General features: G+C 44.1%; 2 protein-coding genes across 12 annotated transcripts in view; both read left to right on the plus strand.

Annotated features, from left to right (window-relative positions):
- Window positions 1–10,197, plus strand: part of SYT17 (synaptotagmin 17) — a 75,900-nt gene extending 65,703 nt beyond the window's left edge. For all 8 annotated transcript variants that reach the window (XM_034783402.1, XM_034783404.1, XM_034783409.1 and 5 more), the window contains one exon: window positions 8,874–10,197. In XM_034783402.1, the coding sequence (XP_034639293.1) occupies window positions 8,874–9,070 (197 nt within the window). In that variant the 3' untranslated portion in view covers window positions 9,071–10,197. The remainder of the gene's footprint in view (window positions 1–8,873) is intronic.
- A 1,424-nt stretch (window positions 10,198–11,621) lies between these two features.
- CLEC19A (C-type lectin domain containing 19A) lies at window positions 11,622–25,794 on the plus strand. Of its 4 annotated transcripts, XM_034783412.1 has the most exons (7): window positions 11,622–12,027; window positions 15,777–15,883; window positions 19,643–19,733; window positions 20,067–20,232; window positions 23,032–23,125; window positions 24,284–24,416; window positions 25,385–25,794. In XM_034783412.1, the coding sequence occupies exons 4-7, from the start codon at window positions 20,069–20,071 to the stop codon at window positions 25,462–25,464; spliced, it is 471 nt and encodes a 156-aa protein (XP_034639303.1). In that variant the 5' UTR covers window positions 11,622–12,027; window positions 15,777–15,883; window positions 19,643–19,733; window positions 20,067–20,068; the 3' UTR covers window positions 25,465–25,794. The 4 variants fall into 4 exon arrangements, with proteins under 4 accessions (XP_034639303.1, XP_034639302.1, XP_034639301.1 ...); XM_034783411.1 differs by lacking the exon at window positions 19,643–19,733; XM_034783410.1 differs by lacking the exons at window positions 15,777–15,883; window positions 19,643–19,733 and having other exon boundaries at window positions 11,628–12,027.
- The last annotated feature ends 1,245 nt before the right edge of the window (window positions 25,795–27,039 follow it).

Genomic DNA, 27,039 nt, shown 5'->3' on the forward strand with positions numbered 1-27,039 from the left:
GACTTTAATGGCCCTATTGACTTCAGTGGAACTGCTCATTTGCTTAAAGTTATGCACATACTTAAATACCTTGCTGAATGAGGACCTCTGTGCAGATTATTTCATAACTATAATGATCATTCAAAGGCGGAATCTATATTTTAATACCAACGTATTAAAATCTGTGCTTGCTGATGCTTTCCAATCCAACTTTTCAATAAGACTTGCTTAAATTGAAAGTCTTGTTTGATAAGCAAAATGATATCCCATGCAAGTCTGTGCAAGAATGGCAGGACCATGCCCTTAGACCTGTACTGGATAGGCAAAATATTCAGGATGCGAAAGCCAGCTTAATGTTACATAGTGGCAAAGATGCTGAGCCCAGTGGATTTGATTTTTATGTTAATGCAAACTGAAGAGGTCTCTAATGAGTTATGTACCGTTTCCATTGGTTTTCTAGGGAGCCTGGAGTGCATAAGTAGCTAATTCGCTAATCCTATCTGCTTTCTACCCCATCAGTTGATTCATTTTCCACTATGCACACTCCATGGGGTGTATTTTCAAAATGAGAGTGAGCCAAAAAAGAGCCGTCTCTCCTCTAGAAGAGCAAAGTACTGTGGTGTTTTAAACAACCGTTTATTTTAATAGTATTGGAGCTAAAGGCACTATATGCAACTAGCTGGGGGACTGTTGTTATAAATATGTCATTTGGGTTTTCTCCTTCCCTTTTATTGCACTTCTCAGTTAGGCCTTGCCTACGTTGTTGGGTTCTTTTTGCACCATTGTAGTTTGAAACCTGGGTAAATTGCCTTGCAAGTCATCTCTTACACCGGCACAGCCTATGCACAAGTTTGAGTTACATCTGTGTAGCTAGAGGAGGCTGGAATGAGTCACTTTGCCCACAAGCTAACTGGCCTTGTAAGAAAGAAACCTCCTTAAACCATTAACAGTATTTACCAAATGACAAGCAATTGCAAGTGATCAGGAGACACGATTGTCTGCATGTGTTTTTTTAGAAGACCAGTGAGATCATGGAGGAGTCTTTGAAGAGGGCAGTGGGCACACAAAACTAGGTCTGAGAAAGTTCTGCACCCACCAGCTCCCATTGTGACAGTAGGTGCAGATTTTCACAAGAGCTCAGCCACACACACACACACACCCCGCGGGTGTGTGGGTGTGTGTCATGCTGAGCTCTCTTGAGAATGTGGCCTACAGGGTCTGAGAATGCCACAGGAGCGAGTTTACTTCACTGGGGGGCATGGGTGCATAGGTCCCATTAAATGCTCTGTGCCAAATGGAGTTGTGACCTTAGTGAAATGTTCCTATTCACTTAAGGCAAACACACTGCCCTGTCCCCTGTATGCACTGAGGCCTTCTTAGCAGTGAAGCTGTATGGTTCCAATGCACAGGGGACAAGAGATGTCACACAGAGGGTGCTTACCCTTGCTGCTCCCCAGCACACAGCTTTGTAGGGACCCCTGTGTCGCAGCATGCAGAGAGAGGACTGGTGGGGGCAATGCGTGGGCTGGCTAGGAGAGGAACATGGCTGGGAATGTGCTGCTGCCTGAATCTCCCAATGGCCAGTACCATGGGGCTCTGCATTAGGAACATGCACAGCACTGAAGTAGCCTATTAGAGCCATTCAGCAGTTACTCTGCAGGCTTGGAAGGAAGTGTCTCTCCACGCATCTGCCCAGTGCCTGGCCTGGCTACTCAGGCCGAGGTGGGCCTAAGGCAGGGATTCTCAAACTGGGGGTCAGGACCCCTCAGGGGGTCATGAGTTTATTACATGGGTGGTCGTGAGCTGTCAACTTCCACCCCAACTCCGCTTTGCCTCCAGCATTTATAATGGTGTTAAATATATTCAAAAGTGTTTTTAATTTATAAGTAAATTTATAATTTACTCAGAGGCTTGCTACATGAAAGGGATCACCAGTACAACAGTTTGAGAACCACTGGCCTAAGGAAATGATCCAGCAACCCCTTACTCATGCAATGTCATCAGGAGTACTGACAGGAGGGCTCGTCGGAGGAAGGAGTTACGTGGCTGGATCCGTTGGTCCCCATACTTCACAATGAATTTGGAGACAACCTCATCACAGTTCACGAAGTCCAATCAGTACTTTAGCTAGGAAAAAAGCATTTAGGAAGAACACAAGTAAATAGATAATATACAATTGTTATTTGCACCATATTGTTCATCCTTAAAAATGCAGCTCTTTTAGTGCACATAAACGAACCCAATTTTCATGTATATTTCAACATTTCCATTAAAAGGGTAAGGGGAACCTTTTTATTCCAGAGTGGATCTCTTCAATGGCCGGCTGCGGTATGTGCAGATACAGAAGGAATTAGTTTGATTAGCACAGTATGTCCAGTCACCTGATCTCTTCTTTTTTAATTGCTTTTTGCTCTATCTTGGCCTCAAAATGGATGCTGTTGTCACAGCAATGACTACTATCATGCAGAAATACCTCATGAGATCCGGTTGTGCAATTTCTGTTAGGAAGAGAGATTACTAAAATGGAAAATAAGTGTCCACCTGGTCATAACCAGAACTTGGCTGAGTTTGGGGAAATCCAGATGATGAGAAAAGTACTTTATTTTATGCTTTAAAAAGCCCTGCCGGGTTATCAGGTTTGCAGACCTAGTACCAGTTTAATTGAAGTCTTTAAATCAAGTGTTGAGGACAGAGGTTAGTGGCCTATGACAGGAGTGGGTGGGTGAGGTTCTGTAGCCTACTGTGTGCAGGAGGTCAGACTAGATGATCATGATGGTCCCTTCTGGCATTAAAAGTCTATGAGTCTATGAGATCCCATCTTCTAGGCCTGCAGTGACCTTGTGTTATTTAACAAATGAATGTGCACTACTTGGACACCTCCTTTGGGTGGAGTCCTGCCTTCTTTTAGAGCTGCCTCATCTGAAACAATCCCAATTACGAGTGCTTATGTGCTTTACTCTAGTGCATAAGGGAGGTGGAAAGAGGGCATCTGGAGCCTCTTCCCCAGGCCTGAAGGCAGGAAGGCTGGATGTATCCATAGTACACAGGGCATTTGGCTCACTCAGAACTTCCCAAAGATGTGCGGTCTGTGTGTCTGGGACATTTCTATCTCCTCAGCTAGCGCGGATGTGGCCATTAGAAGCAATTGCTAGTTGTCTGATAGTGGATGCACACATTGCTGCTGGTCAGCTTCTCTCATCTCTCCCTGTGAAATCTTGCCTGGCCAGAATAATTCCTGTTGCAGAGGTGGCAACTCTGTTCCCCTCACTGTGCCAGCTAGGGTTGCTTGTGGCTTGTGTTGTATCTTGGCAAAACTATAATTCTCTTAATGTGAATAAATAGATCAGAGACCTACAAGTGTGTATAATGGGACAAACGTAGCAATGACCATGTCTGAAGTAGCTGAGAGTCTTCACCAGGACTCTGAGTATATATACACCTTGGGAAAGGAGAGCATGTGCTGTTTGCCCTTTAAACCAACCCTCTGTGTGTGCAATTACTAAGAGAGAATGGCTAGCACACCCTTATCAATGTACCAGGCAGTGCTTAATTGGCACGCTTATAAAGGAAGTTCTACTTCTAAAGCAGGTAATGAACAACAGTTTCTTCCTCTGTAGTTGAGAGATGAAGCACATTATAAAATACACCCAGTGAGGGAAACCTATCACACATCTAACTGGTACAATCTGCTGGACGACTGGTGCAGTCTACAAAGACCCCATTTTTATTTTGAGCTTCTCTTACCCCTGTGTATGGAGTCTTCAAATTTCCCTTCCCAAGCTGTTCTTGTAAGAAACAAAATTAGCAGGAAAAGAAATTCAGGGCTTGGATCTGATTAAAAAGAGGCTTAATTTCACAGCTGTATCTTTAGAGCTTTCTGATTGGTGGTGCCTGTTAAGCAGTTCTGTTCCTCTGAGCCATTACAGATGGTTTACCAAGCAAATGCTGACAGTTTTAACAGTAGAATAAAACAATTAGCTCCCAATGATGAACTGCCTAGAATTTTAAAATGAGCTCATGGACTGATAAATGGAGCTGAATTTTTGGCAGACAAAGATGTTTTATCTTAGCAAGCAGCAGCCTTTATTATCTCAAGATGTGAATTCATTGAGACTGTTTGTAGACATTATAGTAGAGGACAGGGCTATCTGTTGCAGTCCTAAAATGCCACCTGATTGAAGTAAGTCTAACATCCATTCTGGAGGTGAACACCAGGAAATTTCTTTTCCCTTTTTTCAGAAATCGTGAAACTGCACCAGTGCTACCAATGATAGCAGTACTAATAATGATAGTAGTAAGCTGTAGTATAATTAGCATATTGCTACCCTAATGATTCAATATGCTAATTATCTGACACTACCAGATAAGCACTGGAATTCTCCTTTGGGTAGTTAGGTTGGGAGATGAGTGCTGTACCCTCAGGTAGTTCTCTTGGAATTAAAGAAAATGGTTTGAAATGTATGTACTTTAAAAGGCAAGTGCACATAAAATCGCAGCAATCCAATCTGCCTAGCATCACCAGAACAATAAGTGATCCCCACATTTGAACTCAGCTACTCAGTTTACAGTCCCAACATTAACTGATTGTTAAGGAACCTTTTATTGCCTGGAATACTTTGCATTTGCTAATCTGTGCTGTGATTAATTAGTGTAGAACATCCTATCCACAATTACATGGTATTGTGTCTCAGGGTTCTGCTTCCTCTTTCGTTGTTGAAACAAAGAGAAAAAAATATCATTATAAAAGTTGGGTGAGGGTGTTTTTGGGGGGCTTTTTGTTGTTGTTTTTTGCATAATGTTTGTTTACTGTCAGATAATAAATCCCCCTTGGGATCTTTCAGGCATTTCTCATAGTCCTGGTGGGTATGTTTGAGATGCATTGGCTTCTATGAGAGCTCATTAATAACTCCGACAGGCTGTGTACTAGTTAAAGAGATGGATAGTCTGAAATTCTGCCTTGCATGCATGGCCATTCCACAGAAAACAGGGCTGATTCTCATCACGCCATCCCTTCCTTTGCAGTAGCTCCCTTAGAGCAAATTGAGTTACTCCAGATCTCCACTGGTGTAGCTGAGACCAGAATCTGACCTCCTGTCTTGGGGTATAAATCAAATTAAAATATTGATTGTAGTTTAAAGACACACAAGGCATTCAGAGTTTTAAAGTGGAATTTTCAAACACTGCCCTCCCCTCATATTGTTTTTATAGCACAGGCTCAGCAAAATGACGTTAACTGTTTCTAAACTGGGACTCAAGAGTTTGAGAGACAAAACTTTTATACATTTTAGTAGTGTCAACTAGAAATATTCCAGAATAGTTTGATAGAACATCAGGTACATCTGGATATACCGTAAGTATCAGAGAAAATGGGAGCTGGCATTATAGACAGGCGTTATTATCTGTTTCCCCCTAGGGAACATCATGCATTCGGAGAGCTCCAGGTTTAGAGGGAATGGCTTGCTGGTTGAGGCAGAGCTCCACTGGGAACTGCTGTGGGAGTTCACGTTGATAGTTGCAGCTGTATCTCCTGCTCCATGGGTGTTAGGGTCTGGTATGTAAGCTGTGCTTACCTGTGCCATGAGGGGAGAAGGCCCCAGGGAACAGTGCAGAGGGACAGGTCTACGCCCTGTCCTTGCAAAACCCTGTTCCCCAGGTGATGACGAGTCAGGAATTTTGTCTGGAGATTTCTGAGTAGGGTGACCAGATGACAAAACTGAAATATCGGGACGCGGGGGGCGGCGGAGGGGGAAAGAAAAAAAAAAAAGCCGCCGGAGCGCCCCCCATGCACCAGCTCACCTCGTCTCCACCTCCCCCCATAGGGGAAGGTGCCCAGCTGGTGCAATCCCGCGGGCGGCCCCAGAGTGGGGGCAGCAGGCCCCAGCCCCCCAGTCCCGCTCGGGTCCCGCAGGGGAACAAACGGGACTGCCGCTGCCTCTGCCCCGGGGCGGGGTTTCCCTACAGCCCGCCCTGCGGGGCGGCGCAATCCCGTCACCCCGAGTGTGCCCGGGCCCGGCCCGTGCCCAGCTGCCCCGCAGAGCACTGCAGGTGGCCCCAGAGTGGGGGCAGCAGGCCCCAGCCCCCCCGTCCTGCTCGGGTCCCGCAGGGGAACGAACAGGGCTGCCGTTGCCTCCACGTGGCGGGAGGTGAAGCCCCGTCGGAGTCCTGGTGCGGGCAGCTGCTTCCCCCCCACCCCCACCCATGGGCGCGTACAGGGAGCCGGTTCCCTAGGCCGGACCTGGGGCTGCCCCTGCAGGTACCGCCCCACCCTCCTGCCTGCACTCGGGGCCAAGCCGGACTCACTCACCCCGCGCTCCCCTGCGTCCCCCGGGCCTCCCTCCAGCGCTTGTGCCGCCATACAGCTGATCAGCGCAAGCCTGGGAGGGAGGAGGAATGGCATGCTTGGGGAAGAGGTGGGGATTTGGGGAGGGATCCAATAGGGGCAGTGAGGGGGTAGAGCCAGGGCAGGGATTTGGGGAGGGATCCAATGGGGGAAGGAGGGGGCGGAGTCGGGGCGGGGGGGGACACAAGCCCCTCCGGGCTCCGCCTGTGCACGGGAGCGGAGGGCAAAATTGCTTGTTTGTCCAGTGTCTCGACCGAACATCGGTCGCGATGCGGGACAAACAAGCAAATATCAGGACAGTCCTGATAAAATCGGGACGTCTGGTCACCCTATTCCTGAGTAAACTTCCCCCTTATGCAGATGGCACTTTGTATATGCAACCCTTTTCCTGGCACTACCTCAGTCCAATCCCCTGCTTCTGCTTGCTCCTGTTTTAACAAGCGAATAATGCCAACGGTGTAAACTAAGAATGTGTAACCTAAATGGGATGTGACCACACACTGGCATGAACAGAGGGCTCAGTTCTGCCCCGGCTGAAGTTAATGGCAATATTGCTACTGACTTTGATGGGAGCCAGATCGGGTCCTGAGTTAGCAGCCTGAGGCAGCATGATGTATTAGCCAAAAGGACAGAAAAGGGGAAGCCCAGGGCTTCAGGCTCTGATTGTTTTACAAGCCAAAGGCCATCCCTGTTGCATGCTAAGAACAGTACATTATACATAGTTAATTAGCATATTTACAGAGTGGTGTTAGTATAATAGCAAATATAGAATCATTAAAAGACACTTGTAGGGAATAGGGATAGAGCATCCAGTGCTTGGTAACTTGCCTCCATTAATCCCCTGTAAGAGTTACATTCTGCATCACTTTGTACTGGAAGTTTAGAAATCCATCCAGTTTTAAAGATTTTTTGTTGATCCTTCCAATTCTAGCCAGTGCCTGGGAACCCTCTGACTTTGGCTATGCCTACACTATGGAGCTTACAGCAGCACAGCTGTACCGCTGCAGCTGCGCCGCTATAAGGTCTCCTGTGTAGCCACTCTGTGCCGGCAGGAGGGAGCATCTCCCACCAACATAGCGCTGTTCACACCGGCGCTTTTGTTGATGAAACTTATGTCGGTCAGGGGTGTGTTTTTTCACACCTCTGACCGACAAAAGTGCTAGTGTAGACAAAGCCGTAGGTTTTCTCAAACCCTTTCACCCACCTTCCTGCTGCACTGATGGAGGACTTTGTCCTGCAAGCTGCTGGGTGCCCTCAATCCAATCTCACGGGAGTGCTCCCTGTTTTCCAGGGTCATGCCTTTAAATTGCATAATTATGATTTCTGTTGCTGTGGGTGGCCATTTGTTCCACTAGAGGAGGTTAATAGAAGGAACAGGATATTAGGTTTATTCCTCCCTCTTTGTTGCTTAGCTGGACTTTTAACAAGTAGCTCTAGTGATAATTACTGAAAATTGGCCCTTTATAGACATCACACTGGACAGCCTGGTCATGTCTGATTGTTTTCTGTAAATTGAGATCTCTGGTAATTTTATTTAGCACATTTGCAACTAGAAAATGAAAGGAGTATATATAGCATCCATTCACTTAAAATCCTTCACTATATTTACCTGTTTCATCCTTAGAGTGTGTTTGGACCAAAATCTCAACCTCTTTTTACATAAAAAATTCTACTGTAATTGTGTATGCGCTAGTTGTTTTCCCTTTACTTCTCTGTTTTCTAAATACCACTGTAACAAGCTCTAAATTGTTGGCACCAAGGTATCCATCTCAGATTAGAATCTTATTTTAATCTATAAAATAACATTTATTTTTTCTAAGCAGCTAACCAGGTCTGCATAACCTTTTTCATAGGCCAAAATGCTGAGGCATTTTGCTTACAATTTCTGCAAAGTCTTTTCTATACAATAACCAGAATTTTACATACCATATTCCATGCCCTGTCCATGTCCTCTATGTGGCATATGGTCTAATACAAAAATACATTTGATCACCGCAGACATCTACTGCAGGAAGATTCCTTCTTCCCTTCTGCCAAAGATGCTGCTAATCTTAGGACCTCCTCCAAAACTCATCAAAGTCTGGAGGAGTCTTTTTCTATTGATTTCAGTGGCCTCTGGGTTGTTCCCTTACTGCATTACTCTGATGTTATTCTCTAGTGATGAAATCCTGGCCCTATTGAAGTCAATGGCAAAACTCCCCAATCCGTGAGGCCAGGATCTCACTCTTGAGGACGGTTTCCTACTGAGCTCCTTTTTTGACTGCTCTAGATTCCCCCTTCCTTTGCTGTGTTATTCTGCTCCTCGCTGTGCTGTGGGGATATGAGGATTTCTTGGTTTGTACATAAGTTCTGCAATTTACCTGGGTTTATTCCTGTACAATTCCAACTGCGAAACGGTTCTTTGGATCTTAAAATGGTCCCAGCTGCCTGGTGGGATTTCTGCACTCACCGAATGTGGTGTTCGTAACCGAGAGAAGGGCGGCTTTCTTTATATGCGATGGGGATGTTTGTTGTAGGTGTTGATCTTGACCCGCTTTCGTTTCTGTTTCTTCAGTTTATGGCCACAACGTGAAAAGCAGCAATGACTTTGTTGGAAGGATTGTGATCGGTCAGTATTCGACAGGCTCACCAGAGTCAAACCATTGGCGTCGAATGCTCAATTCCCATCGGACAGCCGTGGAGCAATGGCACAGCCTGCGGTCCAGGGCTGAGTGTGATCGTGTCTCTCCAGCATCTCTTGAGGTGACGTGAGAATGGTTCTTTATCACCAACACAAGCAAACAACTGAGGAAAAAAAATCAAACCCACACATGCTCCCATGTGATTTCCATGGAATTGAAAGTAACTGTTACAGCTGCTGGTAACAAACTGGCTGCGTTAGCCTACGTGCCTCAGTGAATCTTCATAATGCAAACCATGTATCACTTGTTCATGTGCCCATTGTTTTCGCAGGGTCACTGCTAATGTGGCCTGTTGGACCTGTTACTACTTGCATCATCTGCTGCATCCACACCACTGTTTTTAATCCATGTACATTATATTGGAGACTATTCAAAAGGTCACTATTAACGCAGAAGCGTTCTTTACCTGCTCCAACGTATTGCAGAGCAGGTTATAGGCTGATCTGCTATGGAGATTCTGAGTTAACTGGAAACTTTTTGAGTTGCCTCCGCTACCCTTACAGTACCGATCCATGACTCATTTTATTGGAGATGTAAGTATTTGTGTGTTCTCTTTGGTGAATGTGGTAAATAGGCTAGAGTATTTATTTTTTAAATGATAGAACATGTGGTAAAATCACTTCTAACTCCAGTTTTGTCTTTGTACTAGTTCAACAAAATTAAACTCCTGTTAGTATGTATGTGTGCCTTTGTGCGTCTGGGTGTGTGTATGTGTTTGTGTGTGTGCATGTGCAGTGTTACACACACAGACCCTCACATACAACCATGTATAACATGGAGCTAATGTTATGTCAGTAATGAGACCCTGCCACTCTAATATAGCAATCTCTGTATGTATAGTAGATAGAATATGATATAGCAAAATAAACCTTTTCAATAAAGTGTGTTCTGGAAAAGCCATGGCAAGTTTTAAAGACCTTTCTTATGTTGTGCAAAAGATCCTGCTTTGGGAGGTTTTGCAGATAAGAACACCCAAAACAACACACGGTTTTAATTCCCTTCTTAGCAGGCTGCAGTGGGTCTTTCTGTGTTTTATGTACTAAACAAGGTAGTTTTTCAAACCACTGAGTGAGTTTTAGCTACAATCAAGCTGTCTGTTCTGTTGGATGCTTCTGTACATTTTTCATGGCATATTGTCTGGTCTGATGGAGAGTGTATATTTATTGAAAATAAAGATCTATTTATTTGTGCCATGTATATTGAGGTGGTACTTATTAGCCCGACTCAGGTGTGTGTCCAATTCGGTCAGTTATGTTCATTGCACAACAAAAAGAAAAGCCAAGTTGTTGGTCCTGATTTTCTTCTCACTTACCCCGGATAAATCACAAGTAGTTCCAGTGAAGTCAATGGAGTTACACTGGTGTAAATCTGCTGTGGGAGGAGAATTCGAACTGCATATAGGTTCTGATCCAAAAGCCATTAGGAATCGAGCTCCAAAGGGTTTCCGATCAGGCCCACAGAGCTCAACCCTTTGCAGGATCAGGCCCATGGGCTGACATTTTCATCTCTTTGGCTATCAACATGGCCACGTCAGCTCCAAATGCTCATGAATCTCACCACTTTGTTTACAGAGTCCATATAAAAATAAATAAATAATGGAATGAAAGGAAGCGTGACCTGATGATCGGTTTTTGTTTTCTCTCTGTATCTCCATTTTAGAGGGAGAAATATCCCTCTTGTCTTCTGAAGTGATTACCCATGTTGTGATGGGAAGCCCAGGCTTCGAAGTGTGAGTTTGCAATGCTGCCATATCAACGCGGATGGCCAGTTAGAATGGTCAGAGACAGCCCCTGGGGCTCTTAGCCTGCCCTTCACTCGGAATGTAATTCCTTAATAACCAGCAGGCTCTTGCATTCACTGCTCAAGCCTTTCAGGCTGGAGGTCAAACAAAGGTGGAGGGTTGGGCCATCCCATGGCTTCGTGCATAGCTGTATGCATTGCTGCAGGCAGATACAGGTTCCGGCTCTAGCGTCTCGATCTATGTGGAGCTGAAAGCATTCCGAAAAGTTTTATAAAATTCAGGAATAATGGATTGAAAAAAAATATTCAATACACCACATAAGGCCCCAATCCTGCAAGCTGCTCCATGCAGGCAGACCCACTGAACGCATGCAGAAATCCATTAACTTTAATAGGGTTGAACTTCAGAGGGGGTCCATATGAGTGCAGGGTCCACCCATTTGGGAGAACTTGCAGTGTCAAGGCTTAAATTAGCACGCCTATATCTCCAGGGCTGCTTGTTAGGTACATCTTTTGCTGATATTAACACAGACTTCCCCCACCATTATTATTTGTTTGAAGTTGTGACTTTTCTGTACATCATGTGAAATCTACAAATCTTTCCAGCACCGAACCGTAAGGTTTAACCAATTAGGTCCCATTCTGAGTGCTGCTGCTCCAGAATGTAGGACTGTATTGCCAGAAAGTACCTATCATTCGTCTGCCGTGCAGTGCTAAGAGTGGCATAAAACATTGATAAGTCAATAGACACAAACAAAATCTCTCAAGAAGCAGCCATGAAAGCAGAAAGGGGATGTGGTTTGCTTGAATAGAGAACTTAACATTTAAAGGCTCATGACTAGGAGGTGTGCATGCCTGCTTTCTAAAACCTCACCAGAACTTTTGGGGAAAAAAATGGTTTAAAGCAACTAACTTCTGCCAGTGAAATGGGATGTAGCAGCTTCTCTGTAATGTCTCAGCTGGGAAGCTCTTGGTTGTTGTGAAGAGTGTGATATTACACTGGAGGGAGCTTGGCCAGCCTTCCTAGCATGTCATTGTGAAAGTTTGGAGTTTCGGGGGAGGGTGCAGTGTAAAAAGTATATTCACATCTGCTCCAGGAATCTCAGCAACAGAGCAAGGCGATTCCGAACTAAGGAAAGGCTTCATGTCATTGGCTCTCTGCACACCTGGAAATGAAATTTTGTCCTCAGTCAGAGATGGTGATCAGATGGGATTTCTATGTGCTCTTCTCAATGGTTATGCTCTCTACCCAGGCTTTCCCACAGACAAATATTAAAATCAGTCAAGGTGAGTGCAAATCACTGACTGTGGTTTGGGTGAGTAAACTTTAGGTTATTGATGGCTTAAAATCAGGCACTTTTACAAACGCATCCTGTAATGTATGCAATTCTCCTTACCAGTTTTGCTAACTTCTCCATAAAACCCAAACTTGTAAATTCAATAATCTGCTTAGTTTGGGAAGATGTATTACTAAGTAATGCTGATCTTTTCTGTTCCAGTATGTTGAAGCATTCTCTCTGTTGACTTTGTTTCTTTGTTTTGGAGGCATGTTCAGTTTAATCTTATAAACAATATGTGGTCCTGTACAATGGTGCCAAGAAGTTTACATTATGTTTACAATGCTCTTAATCTGATTTTTAGTCCAAACAATAGTAATTGCACTCAATAATAATTAATAAAGCAATTGCAAGTTGTAAAGGATTGTGACTCTTTGGATATTCAGTTTTCTGTGGAAGTGCAAAAAGCAGAGAACAGTGATTTGCCAAGTTTCTTTTATTCACCCTTTTTAACATAAAGTGAAGTTATATGTGAGAACTGTCCCTCTACATATTAGATCATATAAAACACATACAGCTGGCTGAAGAGTTTCTCTACAGTTAATCACAAAGTGTACTTTTTTAGGGGAGAGAAGTATTTTAATGACATTTTAACTGGCTTTGTGATTTCATTGTATTACCCAGGTTTGCGGTACATTTTTACTTGGATAGAATAAGCCAAATTCTGTTCATTTACACCAGTGTAATTCCAGAGTAACTACACTCACTTTGATAGTGTTCTTCTAAATTTACATGGGACTGTGAGCAGAATCTCACCCAATAAGTATTGTTCAATGAACTAGTGAGAAAAATAATTACCACACGCTTGGCTTTGGTGCCAGGCAACAAATCAATGGGAGCTTCCTCAAAAACTAATTGAGGAGAGAAAAATCAAAGATGCTTCCTATCCGGTTGCAGCTAGATGTATAGTATTTCTGTGCTGCAGGAGATCTACAGAATTGACTATAATATTTTTACATCTTGAAATACAAATACCATAGCATTTTATTCCATAAAAATAACTTCATTTTGAAAAAAAATATTTACAAAAAATTCTCTTATGTTTCTGAGGTTGTGACACTTTTGCAGAACAATTAAAGTTTCAGTCCGTTGCCTGGATAATCTATAATCTCCACACTCACCATTGATCACCACTCCCTTCCAACTCTGCCCTGCCGTTCTGCAGAAGAGAGGAGCAGCTGGCTTCAAAGAGACTTTTTCAGAGTACAATACTTGCGCACACACCCACTTAAGATAAAGCCTTGTCACGACCTGCTTGTTTTGAAAGCAGTCATCTAATGAAAGGGGGCAAATAATCATACAAATTAAATATTTTGCATGATAATAATATTGAAGACACCCTATGTAATTTTTGGTGTCTGTATTTAAGGACAGCCCTTATTCACATACAATTTCTCAGTAATACTTAATGACATTGGCTTATTTTTTTTCTATCCATCATAAACTCCTCTTTTGGTGCTTATCCTTTGGCAGTGTGTTTTATTCAACAACAGGGAGAGGTTAAAACGAGTGTAGTGTAAGGGGAATGTAGAAAAGTTACTCTGGTGAGGTATTACAGATCTATCTTAGGGTGGCACTTTGTATCCTCACTGGGAGTGTATAGTTATTGTTAGGTTACGTCTGTAGAAGATGGTGCCAAATCTTCGTATGAATTGTTTTGTGGAGCTTGTAAAATATGTCCCATTCCCTGCATACTCACACCTTCCACAATTGTGCACATTTTCTGTGATCCTGCTTAACATCATCTATCGCACCAAGACGTGATGGTGCGTCCCCAACCCTTTCCAAAATGGAAATAAATAATAAATTAACAGATGCCTGATGTGTTGCTTGAATTGGGAGAATTGCTGAAAGCATGTACGTGGCTCAGTTCTGCAGGCCATTGCAGATAAGGCAGTGAGTAAGCATTCTCGGACTGGGATTTTCTTCTGGAAAATCCATTTCAGTTCCTTACTCCAAACATTTTTAAATTCTCATTTCTCTGATTTTGTCCATACTCTGGGGGAAATCCTCTCCCTGCTGGAGCTGATAGCAAATCTCTCATTGACTTCGGTGGGGTCAGGATTTTACCCTCTCTCTATATCGAACATGGCAGTGGAGCGGCATTGATGGAACATCAGGTCTTTCTATGCTTTCATGTTATATTTACAAGTATTCCTGTGGCTGAAGGTAAGCTGTAAACTAAATGAGATGAAAAATCAAAAGGACTACTTTAGAGGAAAGAGAAGAAAAATTAACATCCCTTTCCCCAAAAATGTGCTTACCCCTTGATCCTGACAACACTAACTGCATGTACAAGAAGTAAGAGAGAACACACACTTGCTGGCATCTAGTCCCAGCAGAGATCCAGGAATGGTTTCCATAGCAGAAAGTCAGTTGATCATTACATGTAAAGGGAGTTTTCTCTCATTCAATCTACTCTAGGGCCCTAATCCTGTGAGGTGCTCAGTGCCTCCTGAGTATTGGTAGGGGACCCTTGATACCCAGCAAGTTTAGTGCAGTTTAAGTTGCTCTGCAGCTCTGAGGATTGGGCCCCAGAAGAGCATTAATCTCATGAAGTCTAGGTATGCTATTTGCAATACAGCACGGTTTATTGAAGTCTCTGAATCTCTGTAGCAGGCACAGTTAAAGCCACATAACTAGGGCCCTACCAAATTCATTGTCCATTTTGGTCAATTTCATGGTCATAGTATTTTTAAAATAGTAAATTTCATGATTTCAGCTATTAAAATCTGAAATTTCATGGTGATGTAATTGTAGGGGTCCTGACCCAAAAAGGAGTTGTGTGGGGGATCACAAGGTTATTGTATGGGCGGGTTGAGGTACTGCTACCCTTACTTCTGCGCTGCTGCTGGTGGCGGTGCTACCTTCAGAGCTGGGCAGCTGGAGAGCAGCGGCTGCTGGCCAGGAGCCCAGCTCTGAAGGCAGCGCAGAAGTAAGGGTGGCAATACCATGACCCCCCTAAAATAATCTTGCGACCCCCCTGCAACTCCCTTTTGGGTCAGGACCCCCAATTTGAGAAACGCTGGTCTCCCCCATTAAATCTATATAGCATTGGGTAAAAGCACACAAAAGACCAGATTTCACGGTCCGTGATGCGTTTTTCATGGCAGTGAATTTGATTGGGCCCTACACATACATTCTGGTAGCCATAGGGCTCCCTTTGGCTGAATCCTCTTTTCTGAGTTGCTAAGTCGTCTATTTAAGGGCATTAATGGCTTGTTTACGGTTTAGACTCTTACTGATAAATACATAGCCCATGATGAAATCAAGCCCTTCCAGCATAAGTAATATCTGGTAATATCTGCTGTTGAAAAGATGCTCTGAGAGTGCTTTGAAGTGCCAGGAATGCTACCAGAATGGACATCACTTGTCAGTCTTGCCCCAGACCCTGGGCTACACACATTGCAGAGCTACACACTTTTATCACAGAAACATCCTCCAATCTTAAATTTGAAGCTGTTATGAAAAAAATGACTTGAGAAGCAGATTTCTGTAGGGCTCAGGTTGTTGTTGGTTTTCCTTTCTCAGTAGCATCATGGGAAAATATTGGTTGGAAATATTGAGCAGTTAGACACTTCAATCACAGTTGGGCCTCTGTTGTCTGGATGCTGTCAATACATAGAGTAAAAGGCCATTCCTGCCTCATAGAGTGTTCAGCTGAAGCACAAAGGAAGGATTGTTATCCCCATTTTACAGATGGAGAACCAAGGTACAGAGATTAAGTGACTTGCCCAAGGTCACTCAGAAAGAGCCAGGAATTGCACCCCAGTATCCTGAGTCCCAGGCCACAGCCTTAACCACAGGTGATCCTTCTTCTCTCAGTGAAAGCGTTAATGATGATAAAAATAATAAAGGATTAGCTCTTATAAAGCTCTTTGTGGCAGGAGATCTCAAAGCATTTTATCAAGGAGGTCAGACAGTGGTTACAGTGGTGTTCTGCTGACGTCGTTTCATATGTAGAAAATTGATATGACTGACCCAATGGCACTGCCCTTGTTTTTCATACTAGTAAATACCCTTCTGACCGGCTGGGCTTGGTTAAAGTTTTCCTGCTGAGAAGTGGGCTTGTCTGCCTTACTGTATCTGACAGATTTGAAAATAAAAGTAGACCTAAGTGTTCTAGCTTAAAAGTGGTTCCTTGGTTATTTCCTGTGAATTTAAGAATAATAATCCCTCTTCTAAAGAGAGTACAAAGGCTTCCTACATTGACCTAACAGAAAGATGCTAATTAAGCATTGACCTACCTTTGTTCTCTTTTCTGCTATATTTAACCTTAAAATCCTCCAGGCACCTCTTGTTCACTGAAGCTAATCAAATTAATGACACCTAGTCGGGAAAATGGTGTAGGAGATCAAAAGCCTCTATGAACACCTTGGTCTGATGATTTAGTTTCAACCATTTCTATCAAGGGGAACAATTTTCTCATGAAATTTCAGGGAAGCCAAAATGACCCTAATTGAAATTTCGAACCAGCACACAACAAACACCCATAACACTTGACATGAAAAGGCGAAACACTGAGACGGCTGCTGGTTTTGGCTTGTCCATTGTGCTGTCATGCAACTAAAGGTGAAGAGTTCGCAGCCATTTTTAACAAGCGTTCCAAAAATAGCAATGACTAGGCTGCCCGTGAAGCTCACAGTGTCTCCAGTCACCCCAGCCAATAATTAAGTACCCAAGGTATTCTAAATGCTTGGTGGGCAGGGCTGAGTCCTTCCAGGTGCTGAGTGTTCCTGAGGAGCTGGGGGTGTCCTCAACCCACAGGAGTCCTCACCACCTTGCTGTACTGAACCCACAGCGAGCAGGAAGAAGCGTGTATCAAGCCAATGTTACTACATCTGGAATTGGTAATAAGTTACATCAGCAGCATAAAAATATATATATAAAATCAGAATATGGGGCCCACTGACATCTAATTCAAGACCCACTAAAATTAATGGGAGATTTCCTCTTGCTCTCCAAGGGCTTTGGATTTGGCCCTCAAGCTAAAATGCCTATGGACATCAATAGTTTGCCTGGCTGAGGACCCTGTAGTGAGGTGTGATGGGGAGCAAAGAGAAGTAAAATGAATGGGTGGAAGAGCCCCGCATAGAATCAGCAAAGCTGGTGTGCTGTGCTCCCTATCACTCACTGAGGCCTCTCCTGGCAATTCCACCTTCCCTGGGATCTGAGGGGCTCTGGGAGTAGGTAAGGAGGGAGGCTAGGGACCCTGTGGACAGCTAGGCTGAGATGCACAGAAGTTTTATAAGCAGCACTAACCTATATTCCATGACTGACCCATCAGTACATGTGAGGGAAGGTGGAGCCCAGGGTGGATTGCAGCTATTCGGTGGTTCCTGTCCTGGGATCTGTGGAGGCTGGAGGCCGATCCCTCACTTCCGTTCATTGGTGTTTGATACTTCTGTCCCTCTCTCACTTGGGTTTTGTTGTAACAGGATGTGAGGTAGCCCTGAGAACTTTTTTCTCTGTGAGACGATGGCAGGATGTGGCCCATGGGAATAAACATTGCATCGTGCTGTTAATAAGATTAGTCCTGCCTTGAGCAGGGGGTTGGACTAGATGACCTCCTGAGGTCCCTTCCAACCCTGATATTCTATGATTCTATGAACTGAATAAAATTTGCTACAATTTTTAAAAAGCTGCTTCCATTTTTCAAGGTATCGATCTGATTTTCGACTAGAGCTCTTTTGCATAGCCCAAGCAATGCTCTGAAAGCAACTTGTTCATCTCTACAATGTTACTTGGTTCTTGAGATCGGAGTTGTTCACTGACCCTAGTTATCTAGACATGGCACTTCTCAGGGCTGATAATGACTGGAACTGGCTCCAAGAGCACTTGTATCAGGATACAGCCTCTAAAGAGCTCTGGAGGGGAAAGGGGAAGGGTCACCACAAAGGAAGAATAATTATCTTTTATCTGAGCTCAAGGGACAGAAGAGTGCTGGTGGAGGCTTGGGGCTGTCAGAGAAAGGCAATGAAAAAGTAGCTGTTTATATAAGCCACAAAATAGCGCCTGTTTTGCAGTACTTGAAATAACTGGGCTCAACATATTTGACATTATGGAGGCATATAGTACCCTGGGTCAGCAGGAGAGACTGACTCACAGCACTCCAGTTCCCCTGAATGCCTGCTGTTTGATTCACAGTGCTATTGTGAGCGCTGAAATGCTGGGAACAGTCAGTTCCCGGTATCTGAGTCATTCTTCTGCCACAGACTGTGACAAGTCTCCCAGTTTCTGGGGAGCTGATCTATAACCAGAGCTAGTTTTATGTTCTGTACTCAGGAATGGTGATGTAATGGTTAAAGGACAGGCCTTGGAGCAAAAGAGCTGGGTTCTAGTGCTGGCTGTGGCACCGACTTCCTGTGTTATCATCAATGAGCACCTTTGCCTCTTAGGTGTTCTTTATTTGAAAACTGAGTGTAATGCTTATAGCAGGGGGCTTCTGTGAGGCTTAATCGGCTGATGTTTGTAAAATGCTTTGAGGGCCCTGGGTGGAAGGAACTAAAGAAATGTGGTGCAAAATGACTGCCAAAGGAAGCTTCACGTAGTGACATTTGGGGAGGAAGGAGCTCAGTCCAGCTAGTTCTAGCATTTATACCCTGTGATGATTTGGACTTGGCTAATCCCCCCCCTTTTTAATATGCTCATACTTGCTGCTTCAGTTGCTGCCTTTGTTCTACAGGTTAATTATGGTCATTGTAAAGATGATTCCCCTGGAAGTCCCTGAATACCAGATCCGTTCTTAGCTTCAGTTTGAACTCTTTGGGTTTTGAGCCTGTTATTTGCTTGGATAGTTTTGAGGCATCCACCTTCGCTGGACCTCTCAGGATTTCATACACATTAGTTGTGCTTCCTCTTTTCTAAAGAACAACAGCAGCATTTTCCTCCCCCTTTTTCCAAAACCTGAAACATTTCATCCTTGCTGCCCTCGGCTCTACCTTTTCCAAGTCTTCAGTGGTCACTCCAGCTGGGAGCTCACTCGTCCTTTGTGAAGGATGACTAGTGCTCCATGAGTCCATTGATTTAAACCAAATAAACAAAGGACAGCACTCAAGAATGAATTTAGTGCAGGGAACAATCCCGCACTGGCAAGGAGATAGACTGGATGGAGATGACTGAGCTTTCTCAACTTCTGTGATGTGTCCTGGTGATTAAAGCCCTAGTCCAGCAGGATTCCTAAGCACACATCTAACTTTAAGCACCTAGATCATTCCATTGATTTCAGCAAGACCAGTCATGTACTTAAAGTTAAGCATGTACTTAAATATTTTTGCTGAATCAGGGCCCTATTTACCTTCTTACCTATCTCCCAGAAATGTGACTGATGGATTTAAAGTTCTGCTCACTATTTCACCCTCAGTGTCTTGTATTTTGTGACCATTTAGAGTAGAATGTTTCTTGGCATCTTTCTACACTGTTTTCAATGCTTTTACTGCATTAAGTTGCATGTATCCCTTTCCCACCACTGCCCCCATTTTTTTCCCCTGGTCCCTTTGATTGGAGTCGTCCTTGTGTTATCTGCAATGGTGGTACAACCTCTCCTACAAGTTTGCTCTTTCCAGGCATTGATGTGAATGAGAAAAAGGGCCCAGACCTGACCTCTACAGAACTCCATAGTGTCACTTCCGTCCTACTTGGAAAATGTACAATAGGGTTAGTAAATATTTATATTATGGTAGCATCCAAAAGTATTTTTCTTCCCTGCTTGGACTACTCAAAAATGGCAAATTCTGCTCAAACTTTCCAAAGTGCTGAGCTCCCATCCTCTGAAATTCAGATATTTTGAGGAGATATCCAAGAATGGAGGCACCCAAAGTCCCCAGTTGCTTGTGAAAATCTAGGCCCTTGGGGGAATTTTTTTCTTTTTGTTTTTTGTAAAGCCAACAAGGAGACAGGTCCTAAACAACAGAGACATTCACCATTTCCGGGGGCCCCGCAGCTGTTGTGTATTAAATGCACTTCCAGTTTTCTTTCCTTTCTCCCCAGCTATGCCAGAGCCAATTCAGTCCTACTCCTGCCCACTGTTTTGGACAGAATATGAAGGGTACTGTTACAGATACTTTCCCGTCAATAAAACCTGGGCTGAAGCCGATCTCTATTGTGCGGAATTTTCCATTGGCATAAAATCAGCCAAATTAGCGTCGATTCACAGGTAAGAATCAAATAATTCTGTTTCTAAAACATTGTCAAAGTCCAGCTAAACGATGTCTGCGGCAATAAATAAATATATAAGTAATTCCTCAGCTGGAGTTTAACCTTCCTATGAGAAAACAAACCCATTCAAGCCAAATGTACCACTGTCGTAAATTCTGTGTATCTGTATTGAAATGCACTAGCTAGTGTGCATGTGTATCTCTGCCCTCTAATGGACAGAATCAAAACTCCTCAACTGTATTAATTAGATGTCTATCAGAGAGTCTCCTTTAGCTCAAGTGGTAGAACCAATAATTCTGAAGCAGATCTATCGCTATTGCTCTTAGTCAAGTCCAGAGGCACTTGTGAAATGGCCATGGTCTGTAACACTGTTTAGTTACATTAACATAAATAACAAGTTGTCACCTTATGCTCTGTGTTACAACAAAGCTATTTGGATCACCCTGGGTTTGGCTGTAGTGGTACAATATAATAACTTAAAGGGCCACGTTTTCCAAAGGCCGTGTGAATGTGCATGCAAACCCCATGCATTTGCATATAAACTGCACACCACCTACCAGATGCTTGAGCCAATTTTATGGTCATATTTTTGGAGACTCTTTGAAAATTTGGCCCTCAATTACAACAGACGCCACTCTGACAACTGCAGACACATTGTACCCATTATACTAATCAGTCCCTGGACAGAGGAGGGTGGCTTTGCTTTCAAGGGAACAATTTTTGTTACAATTTTGTCTGACTCAGCACTTTCAAAATAGAAAGGTTTTCCACTCCATGTTTCATGGAACAGTTCACAAACCCAGATTAGAAATGGGGCCCAAAGCAAAATGCTGGATCTAAACATCCAGGTATCAGAGGAAGACTTTGCTACATGGGCACATCTGTAATTCATCTCAAATTCAAGAATCTCTCTCTCTCTCTCTCCCCCCCACCCCCGCCCCACAGGCTAATACTGAAAACTGCCAGAGAGGTAATGCAGAAGTGTTTTCATTGATGTCAAGGAGTACTGAAGCAGGTCCCTAGTGAGCGAAAGGGCATTCACCAGGCCATAGGCGCCGAATCCATGGGTGCTCCGGGGCTGGAGCACCCACGGGGAAAAATTAGCGGGTGCTCCGCACCCACTGGCAGCCAAACTCCCCCTTCCTTGCCTCCTTCTCCTCCCCACCGAGCGCACCGCGTCCCCGTTCCTCCCAGCGCTTCCCGCCACCCCACCGCCAAACAACTGTTCGGCGGCGCTTAGGACTTTCCGGGAGGGAGAGGGGATGCAGCACCCTCAGGGGAAGAGGCGGAGAAAAGGCAGGGCAGGGGCAGGGACTTGGGGAAAGGGGGTGGAATGGGGGTGGGGTGAGGGGATCGAGCACCCACCGGGCAGAGGGAAGTCAGCACCTATGCACTGTGCCATGTCCTGTTTCCAGGTTTTTTCCTCCATCCCAAGGCCCAGCCACTCCTGATGGTTTAAGACAGTGTTCTTCACTGCAACGCGGGTGAGCCAGGGGCGGCTCCAATGGACTCTAAGTGCATCTCCCTGTTGATCGTGCTCTGTGGCGGCAGTGGGGCTGCAGCTAAGGCAGGCTCCCTGCCTGTCCCGGCCCCACGCTGCTCCCAAAAGTGACCAGCACACCCCTGTGGTCCCGGGGGGAAAGTGGGGGAGCAAAGGTCTCCACGCGTTGCTCCTGCCTGCAAGCACCACCCCTGCAGATCCCATTGGCTGGGAATGGGGAACTGTGACCAAAGGGAGTTGTGGGGGTGGTGCCTGCAGAGAGGGGTGGCACACAGGACCACATGCCCCCTCAGGGGCCACAGGGGCACATTGGCCCCTTCCAGAAGCGGCGTGGGGCCGGGGCTGCCCAAAGTAAGGGCTGCCCCTTCAATGGACAGGTTTTGAATAGCTCTTCTACCACTCAATCTGCAGCCTCCCGAAGCCAGCCCCCCAAACCCCTGCCCCAGCCCTGAGCCCTCTCTCAGAGCCAGCCCCCCATACACCCTCCTGCATCCCAAGCCTCTGCCCCAGCCCTGAGCCCCCTCCCAGAGCCTGCACCCCATCCCCCTGCCTGCACTCTGTACCCTCTCCTGGAGCCAGCACCCCATACTCCCTCCTGCACCCGAACACACTGCCCCAGTCTGGAGTCCCCTCCTGCATCCAAACTCCCTCCCAGAGCTTGCACCCCTCACCCTCTCCTGCACCCCAAGCCCCTGCCCCAGCCCTAAGCCCCCTCCCAGAACCAGACCCCGATTCCCAGCCCTTCACCCCAAGCAATATTACCAATAACAGTAATATTACCATATCAACCAGCAAAGAACTCAGAGTGTTCAACCATCTGTGTCGGGTTGATGTGGCTCTCAAATGGAAGGTTTTTTGCCAAAGTGGCCCCACTTCAGAAATAGTGAAGAGCACTGGTTTAAGATGTGGAAGCTCATTGACCTGCTTGAGTTCATTTCACACCATTCCAGCAGAGCATAGGCAGTAGATGCTTTACGTTACCACACCTCCTGCTTGCTGTTACAGCTGGTGAAATGATTTTGAATTTTTGAAAGTTAGAATTTTTTAATTTTGAAAGGGGACGGGGATTTGAAATCACTGTCATGTATTTTTCCCTGCGTTTCCATCCAGCTCTGGGTTTTGCCACACTAAGCCATCCTCTTACACAGACTAAGAAAATGAATTCAAAATTTCCACGGACAATTTCAAAGATTGGGTCCCATGTGCCAAACTGCAGTCTGAATGCCTAGGGATAGTGTTTGCTTAATTTCACTAATACCAACCTCCTAACTATTTCATATTATGGTACTTTACCAGCTGGGAAGAGAATGTCTTTGTATATGACCTGGTAAACAGCCGAGTGCCTGGAATACCCACCGATATCTGGATGGGACTTCATGACCTAAGACAGGTGAGAAACCGCTACAACATTAGCTACCGCCTGCTTTTCCTCTTGACCATCATACAAACAGGTTTTCTCATAAAAAGCACTGGAAATCTATTCAGCCTGGAGCTCATTGAGATGTAACCCTTAGCCAGTTTCATCAGACTCACATAAAAGGCAAAATTATATTTTCTGTTTTCCCTCTACACCTTTCAATTTTTTCCCTCTGACTATAATACAAAGTGCTGGACTGACAGCCCTGGAGAGCAAGATTTTCTGCTTATCCACATTGCCCTTCCAATGCTTCAGCTGTGACCTATGAACATTAGAGGATAATTCAATCTCCACAACTACTGAGGTAGCCAATAAAAGTTTAAAAGAGGGGAAGGGAACTATTTCATGATAAATGTTGCAATTTCAAAGTTGTTTCCATGTGACATGGTTTGAAACAGAACAATTTGCATGTGTGTGAATTTTCTGCAAAACATTTTCCTCCTTTCTCCACTCTTTTTTTTGGGGGGGGGGTGTACAGGTAGGGGACAAGGACAGTGAGTACTGGGAGTCCAGCACCCCCAGGCTTGAAGTAATAGCAACTGAATGCATGGCTTCCATCATACTCAGGGTTTGCAGTTTGGTTTAATGGCTTTCAGCACCCACGTTGAGTGCAATACAATAAATGATGTCTAGCCCCCCCCCCCTTTTTCATTTTTTCTTTGTCTTACTCTGTAACTTTTGAAATCTTCTTTTCAAAAATTACACAGTAACAAAAGGAAATCCAATGAAGTGGAGCCTGGGCACTCATACCTACCGAGGGAGAGGCTCTCGGGCTCCAGTCCAAGGGGGAATGTCTACATTGCTATTTTTAGCCCCACAGCCCAAGCCCCATGAGGGCGAATCAACTGAGACTCGATGCATGTTTTTCTTTGCAGTGTAGTCGTACTCTATGATCTTAAACGATATGCTAGCAGAGTGCAAAACTCAATAGAAGAAGGGCCTTTGTTCAGCATGGACCTAGTTTTTGCCATCTAGACATAGGAATGAGGTCAGATTGATGACGGCACTCTCTACAGGGGAGAAGAGAATATTCTGTTGGCCAATCCTGAAGTCCACACTTCCACAGAGGTTCAGTTGAAATCACAGCACTTCTCCATTCTCCCCACCTAATTTCCGGATGATGTTTATTAGGAAGGCCACTTTGAATGGACAGATGGTTCTTCCTATGACTATAACTACTGGGATGGCAACCAGCCAGATGATGGGATCCACTCTATTCCAGAGGAGGAGGACTGTGTACAGATCTGGTACAGATATAACAGTGGTAGGTATTTCACTGTTGGGCCTCAGGCTGTACACCACGCTTTCCAGGAAGCACGTGTAAATAAACTCAGTGAAATGCAGGCTCACCCTTTTCTATGCATAAGAAAAAGATGCTGGCAGCATGAGTATCTTAACATATTGTTTTTGCAGAGGAGGAAATTTGGCCCCTCCCCAAGAAGCAAGGAGGTAAAGAACTGTCAATCAAAGGCAGTATAAAGACACCAGCTTGCCTGCTTCCCCACCAGGTCTACACTACCTATATCGGTATAACTACATCGCTCAGGGGAGTGAAAAATCTACACCCCTGAGCGATGTAGTTATGCTACCTAAACCCTCATGAAGACAGCACTATGTTGGCAGGAAAGCTTCTCCCTTCAACATAGCTACCGCCTCTTGGGGAGATGGATTAACTATGCTGACCGGAAAGCGTTGCTGTAACGCTGTACGTGAAGACAAAGTCCTGAGACATTTCCAGACCAAAGAAATAATGAGAGGAATATATTATTGGAAAGAGACACCAGCAGAGATGCAGTCACTAGGGGGAGGAGGGAGACAACAGGATTGAGGAAAGGGTAGACTAGGACAAGGAGCATTACAAATAAGTCTTTTTCTCTTGTCATATGGGAATCTGCGCAGGAATAATCACAACATACATACATGAATAATTGTATCCAGGGCTGGGTCTGGTAAGACTGTAATAGTCTCTATATCTAGCCAGCATGGTCTTATGTCTATGCAAAAGTATATTGTCAGAATTGTGTCTGTATTACAGAATCTTTTGACAAGACTTTTCTTCAGAGCTAAGGTTTGGGGGTGAAACAAACTCCTTTGTGTAGGAAATTTGGTGTTTCTGTATACATTGTATGTCATTTCTTCATGGAGGCACTTAGAGTTGAATTTTGTCCTTCATCATGTGATCACACCTTCATTTAAAACCTTAACTAACTCCTTATTCTTACTCCCCTATAGCTTTACGCTCATGGAATGACAACAGCTGCAACAGAGAATTCCCATTTGTCTGCAAGATTCCATCCCTGGCAATTGATTAGCTCGCTCCCACAATAACAAACAGCAGCAGTCAACCGACTAAACTACTGGAATAAAGTCAGTCTGACCAAAGGCATATTTTATATCAGAGACAATTTTAGCGGCTCAAATAACTAGTTATATGTCTGATGCCAGCTACTCCACCTAGAAAATACCTTACCTGTCTCTTGCTTTTGTCCATGCTATAGCTGACCAAAGAGCATTGGTGAACAGTCAAGCCTGTACATTTATCATGGTCTAGGAACAATTTCAGTGTTGCATCTCCATCCAGACCTCTGTGACTGAAAAATGATTTCTTAACCTATACGTATAATTAAACAGGTGAAACAATTCAAGACAGTGAGAAAGTCTGATTCTATGGTCCTCATTCCCATAAAATCCTACTGCCCTCAGTGGGAGTTTTGTGTGACAAAGGACTGCCTAACTGGTCCTTAGATTTGGAAATCTCTCTAGCATTCTGAGGAGCAAGACAATAACCCTTTTGCAATGACAAACTCGAGTTCATTACTACAGAAGACACATTCTGCATCATTTCTGAACTTTGATGTCAGAATGAAGTAAAACTAACAGCCTGAATCAGATCTCACTTATACTGGATGATTTCAATTGAATTACTTTTCATAATTTGTATCAGTGTGAGCTCAGAATAAGATGCTAACACATCTATACCGTTATTGTACAAATAAAGCAGCTTCAGCCAAATATTGAAGTCTATGCTCAGGTCATATTCACTCTTTACTCAGACCAAATGTGATGGGAGTTATACCTGAGTAAAAGCTGAGTAAGGACCTCTAGATTTGAGCCCATATTTAGATTTTAAATATACCAACCTGTCACATAACAAGAAATGAATTATTTTACTACAAACACTCAGACTGTAATCATAAAGTAACAGGGGACTGTACTAAATAATTTAGCCTGTGGGAATTAGGAGGGACTGTCATTTTCTGCTAAGTTATGCAAAATACCATGTGCTGCTAAAGTTGCTTTCTCACAACTAAAATCCATTGTAAACAGCATACTGAAGTTCCTTCTTCTTTCTAACACTGCTGAAATATACATGTTCATTAGCTTATACCAGTTGTTTTACACTGGTGCAAATCCAAACCAGCTTTTATACTCAGTTTTGGCAATTGACTGTTGAAGAAATCAGAAGGGGGAAAAAAAGCTTTCATGCGGTATACAAAGCAGTAACTTTTTATATTGGAACAAATATTTCCATTAACACCATTCCTTCAGGATTACAGGTTTTTTTGTTTTTTGTTTCTCTCTCTTTCATGTGTGCAAAAAAGGGGACAAAATTGTTACATGTCAGAATAACCAAGGTGCCTATATGAGATATACAAAGCACATCTCTGTCATTGGTAACTGCTGTTTTACTATAAAAAGCAAGATTATTATTTTATTATTATATTGGACTGGGGATTGCAAAAATAATTGCAGTGGGAAATATTTTTCTTTTTAAATTGAGAGTTTTTAAAAGAAATTATTATTAACAAATACAAAACAAACTGGACTAAAACCATGTGCAGCTGGGTACGCTTCTGTTACTTTTTTATAATTTGTTAGCTCCTTTC

This window comes from Trachemys scripta, chromosome 10, assembly GCF_013100865.1.
Source record: "Trachemys scripta elegans isolate TJP31775 chromosome 10, CAS_Tse_1.0, whole genome shotgun sequence".
In the NCBI taxonomy this organism is placed as follows: domain Eukaryota; kingdom Metazoa; phylum Chordata; order Testudines; family Emydidae; genus Trachemys; species Trachemys scripta.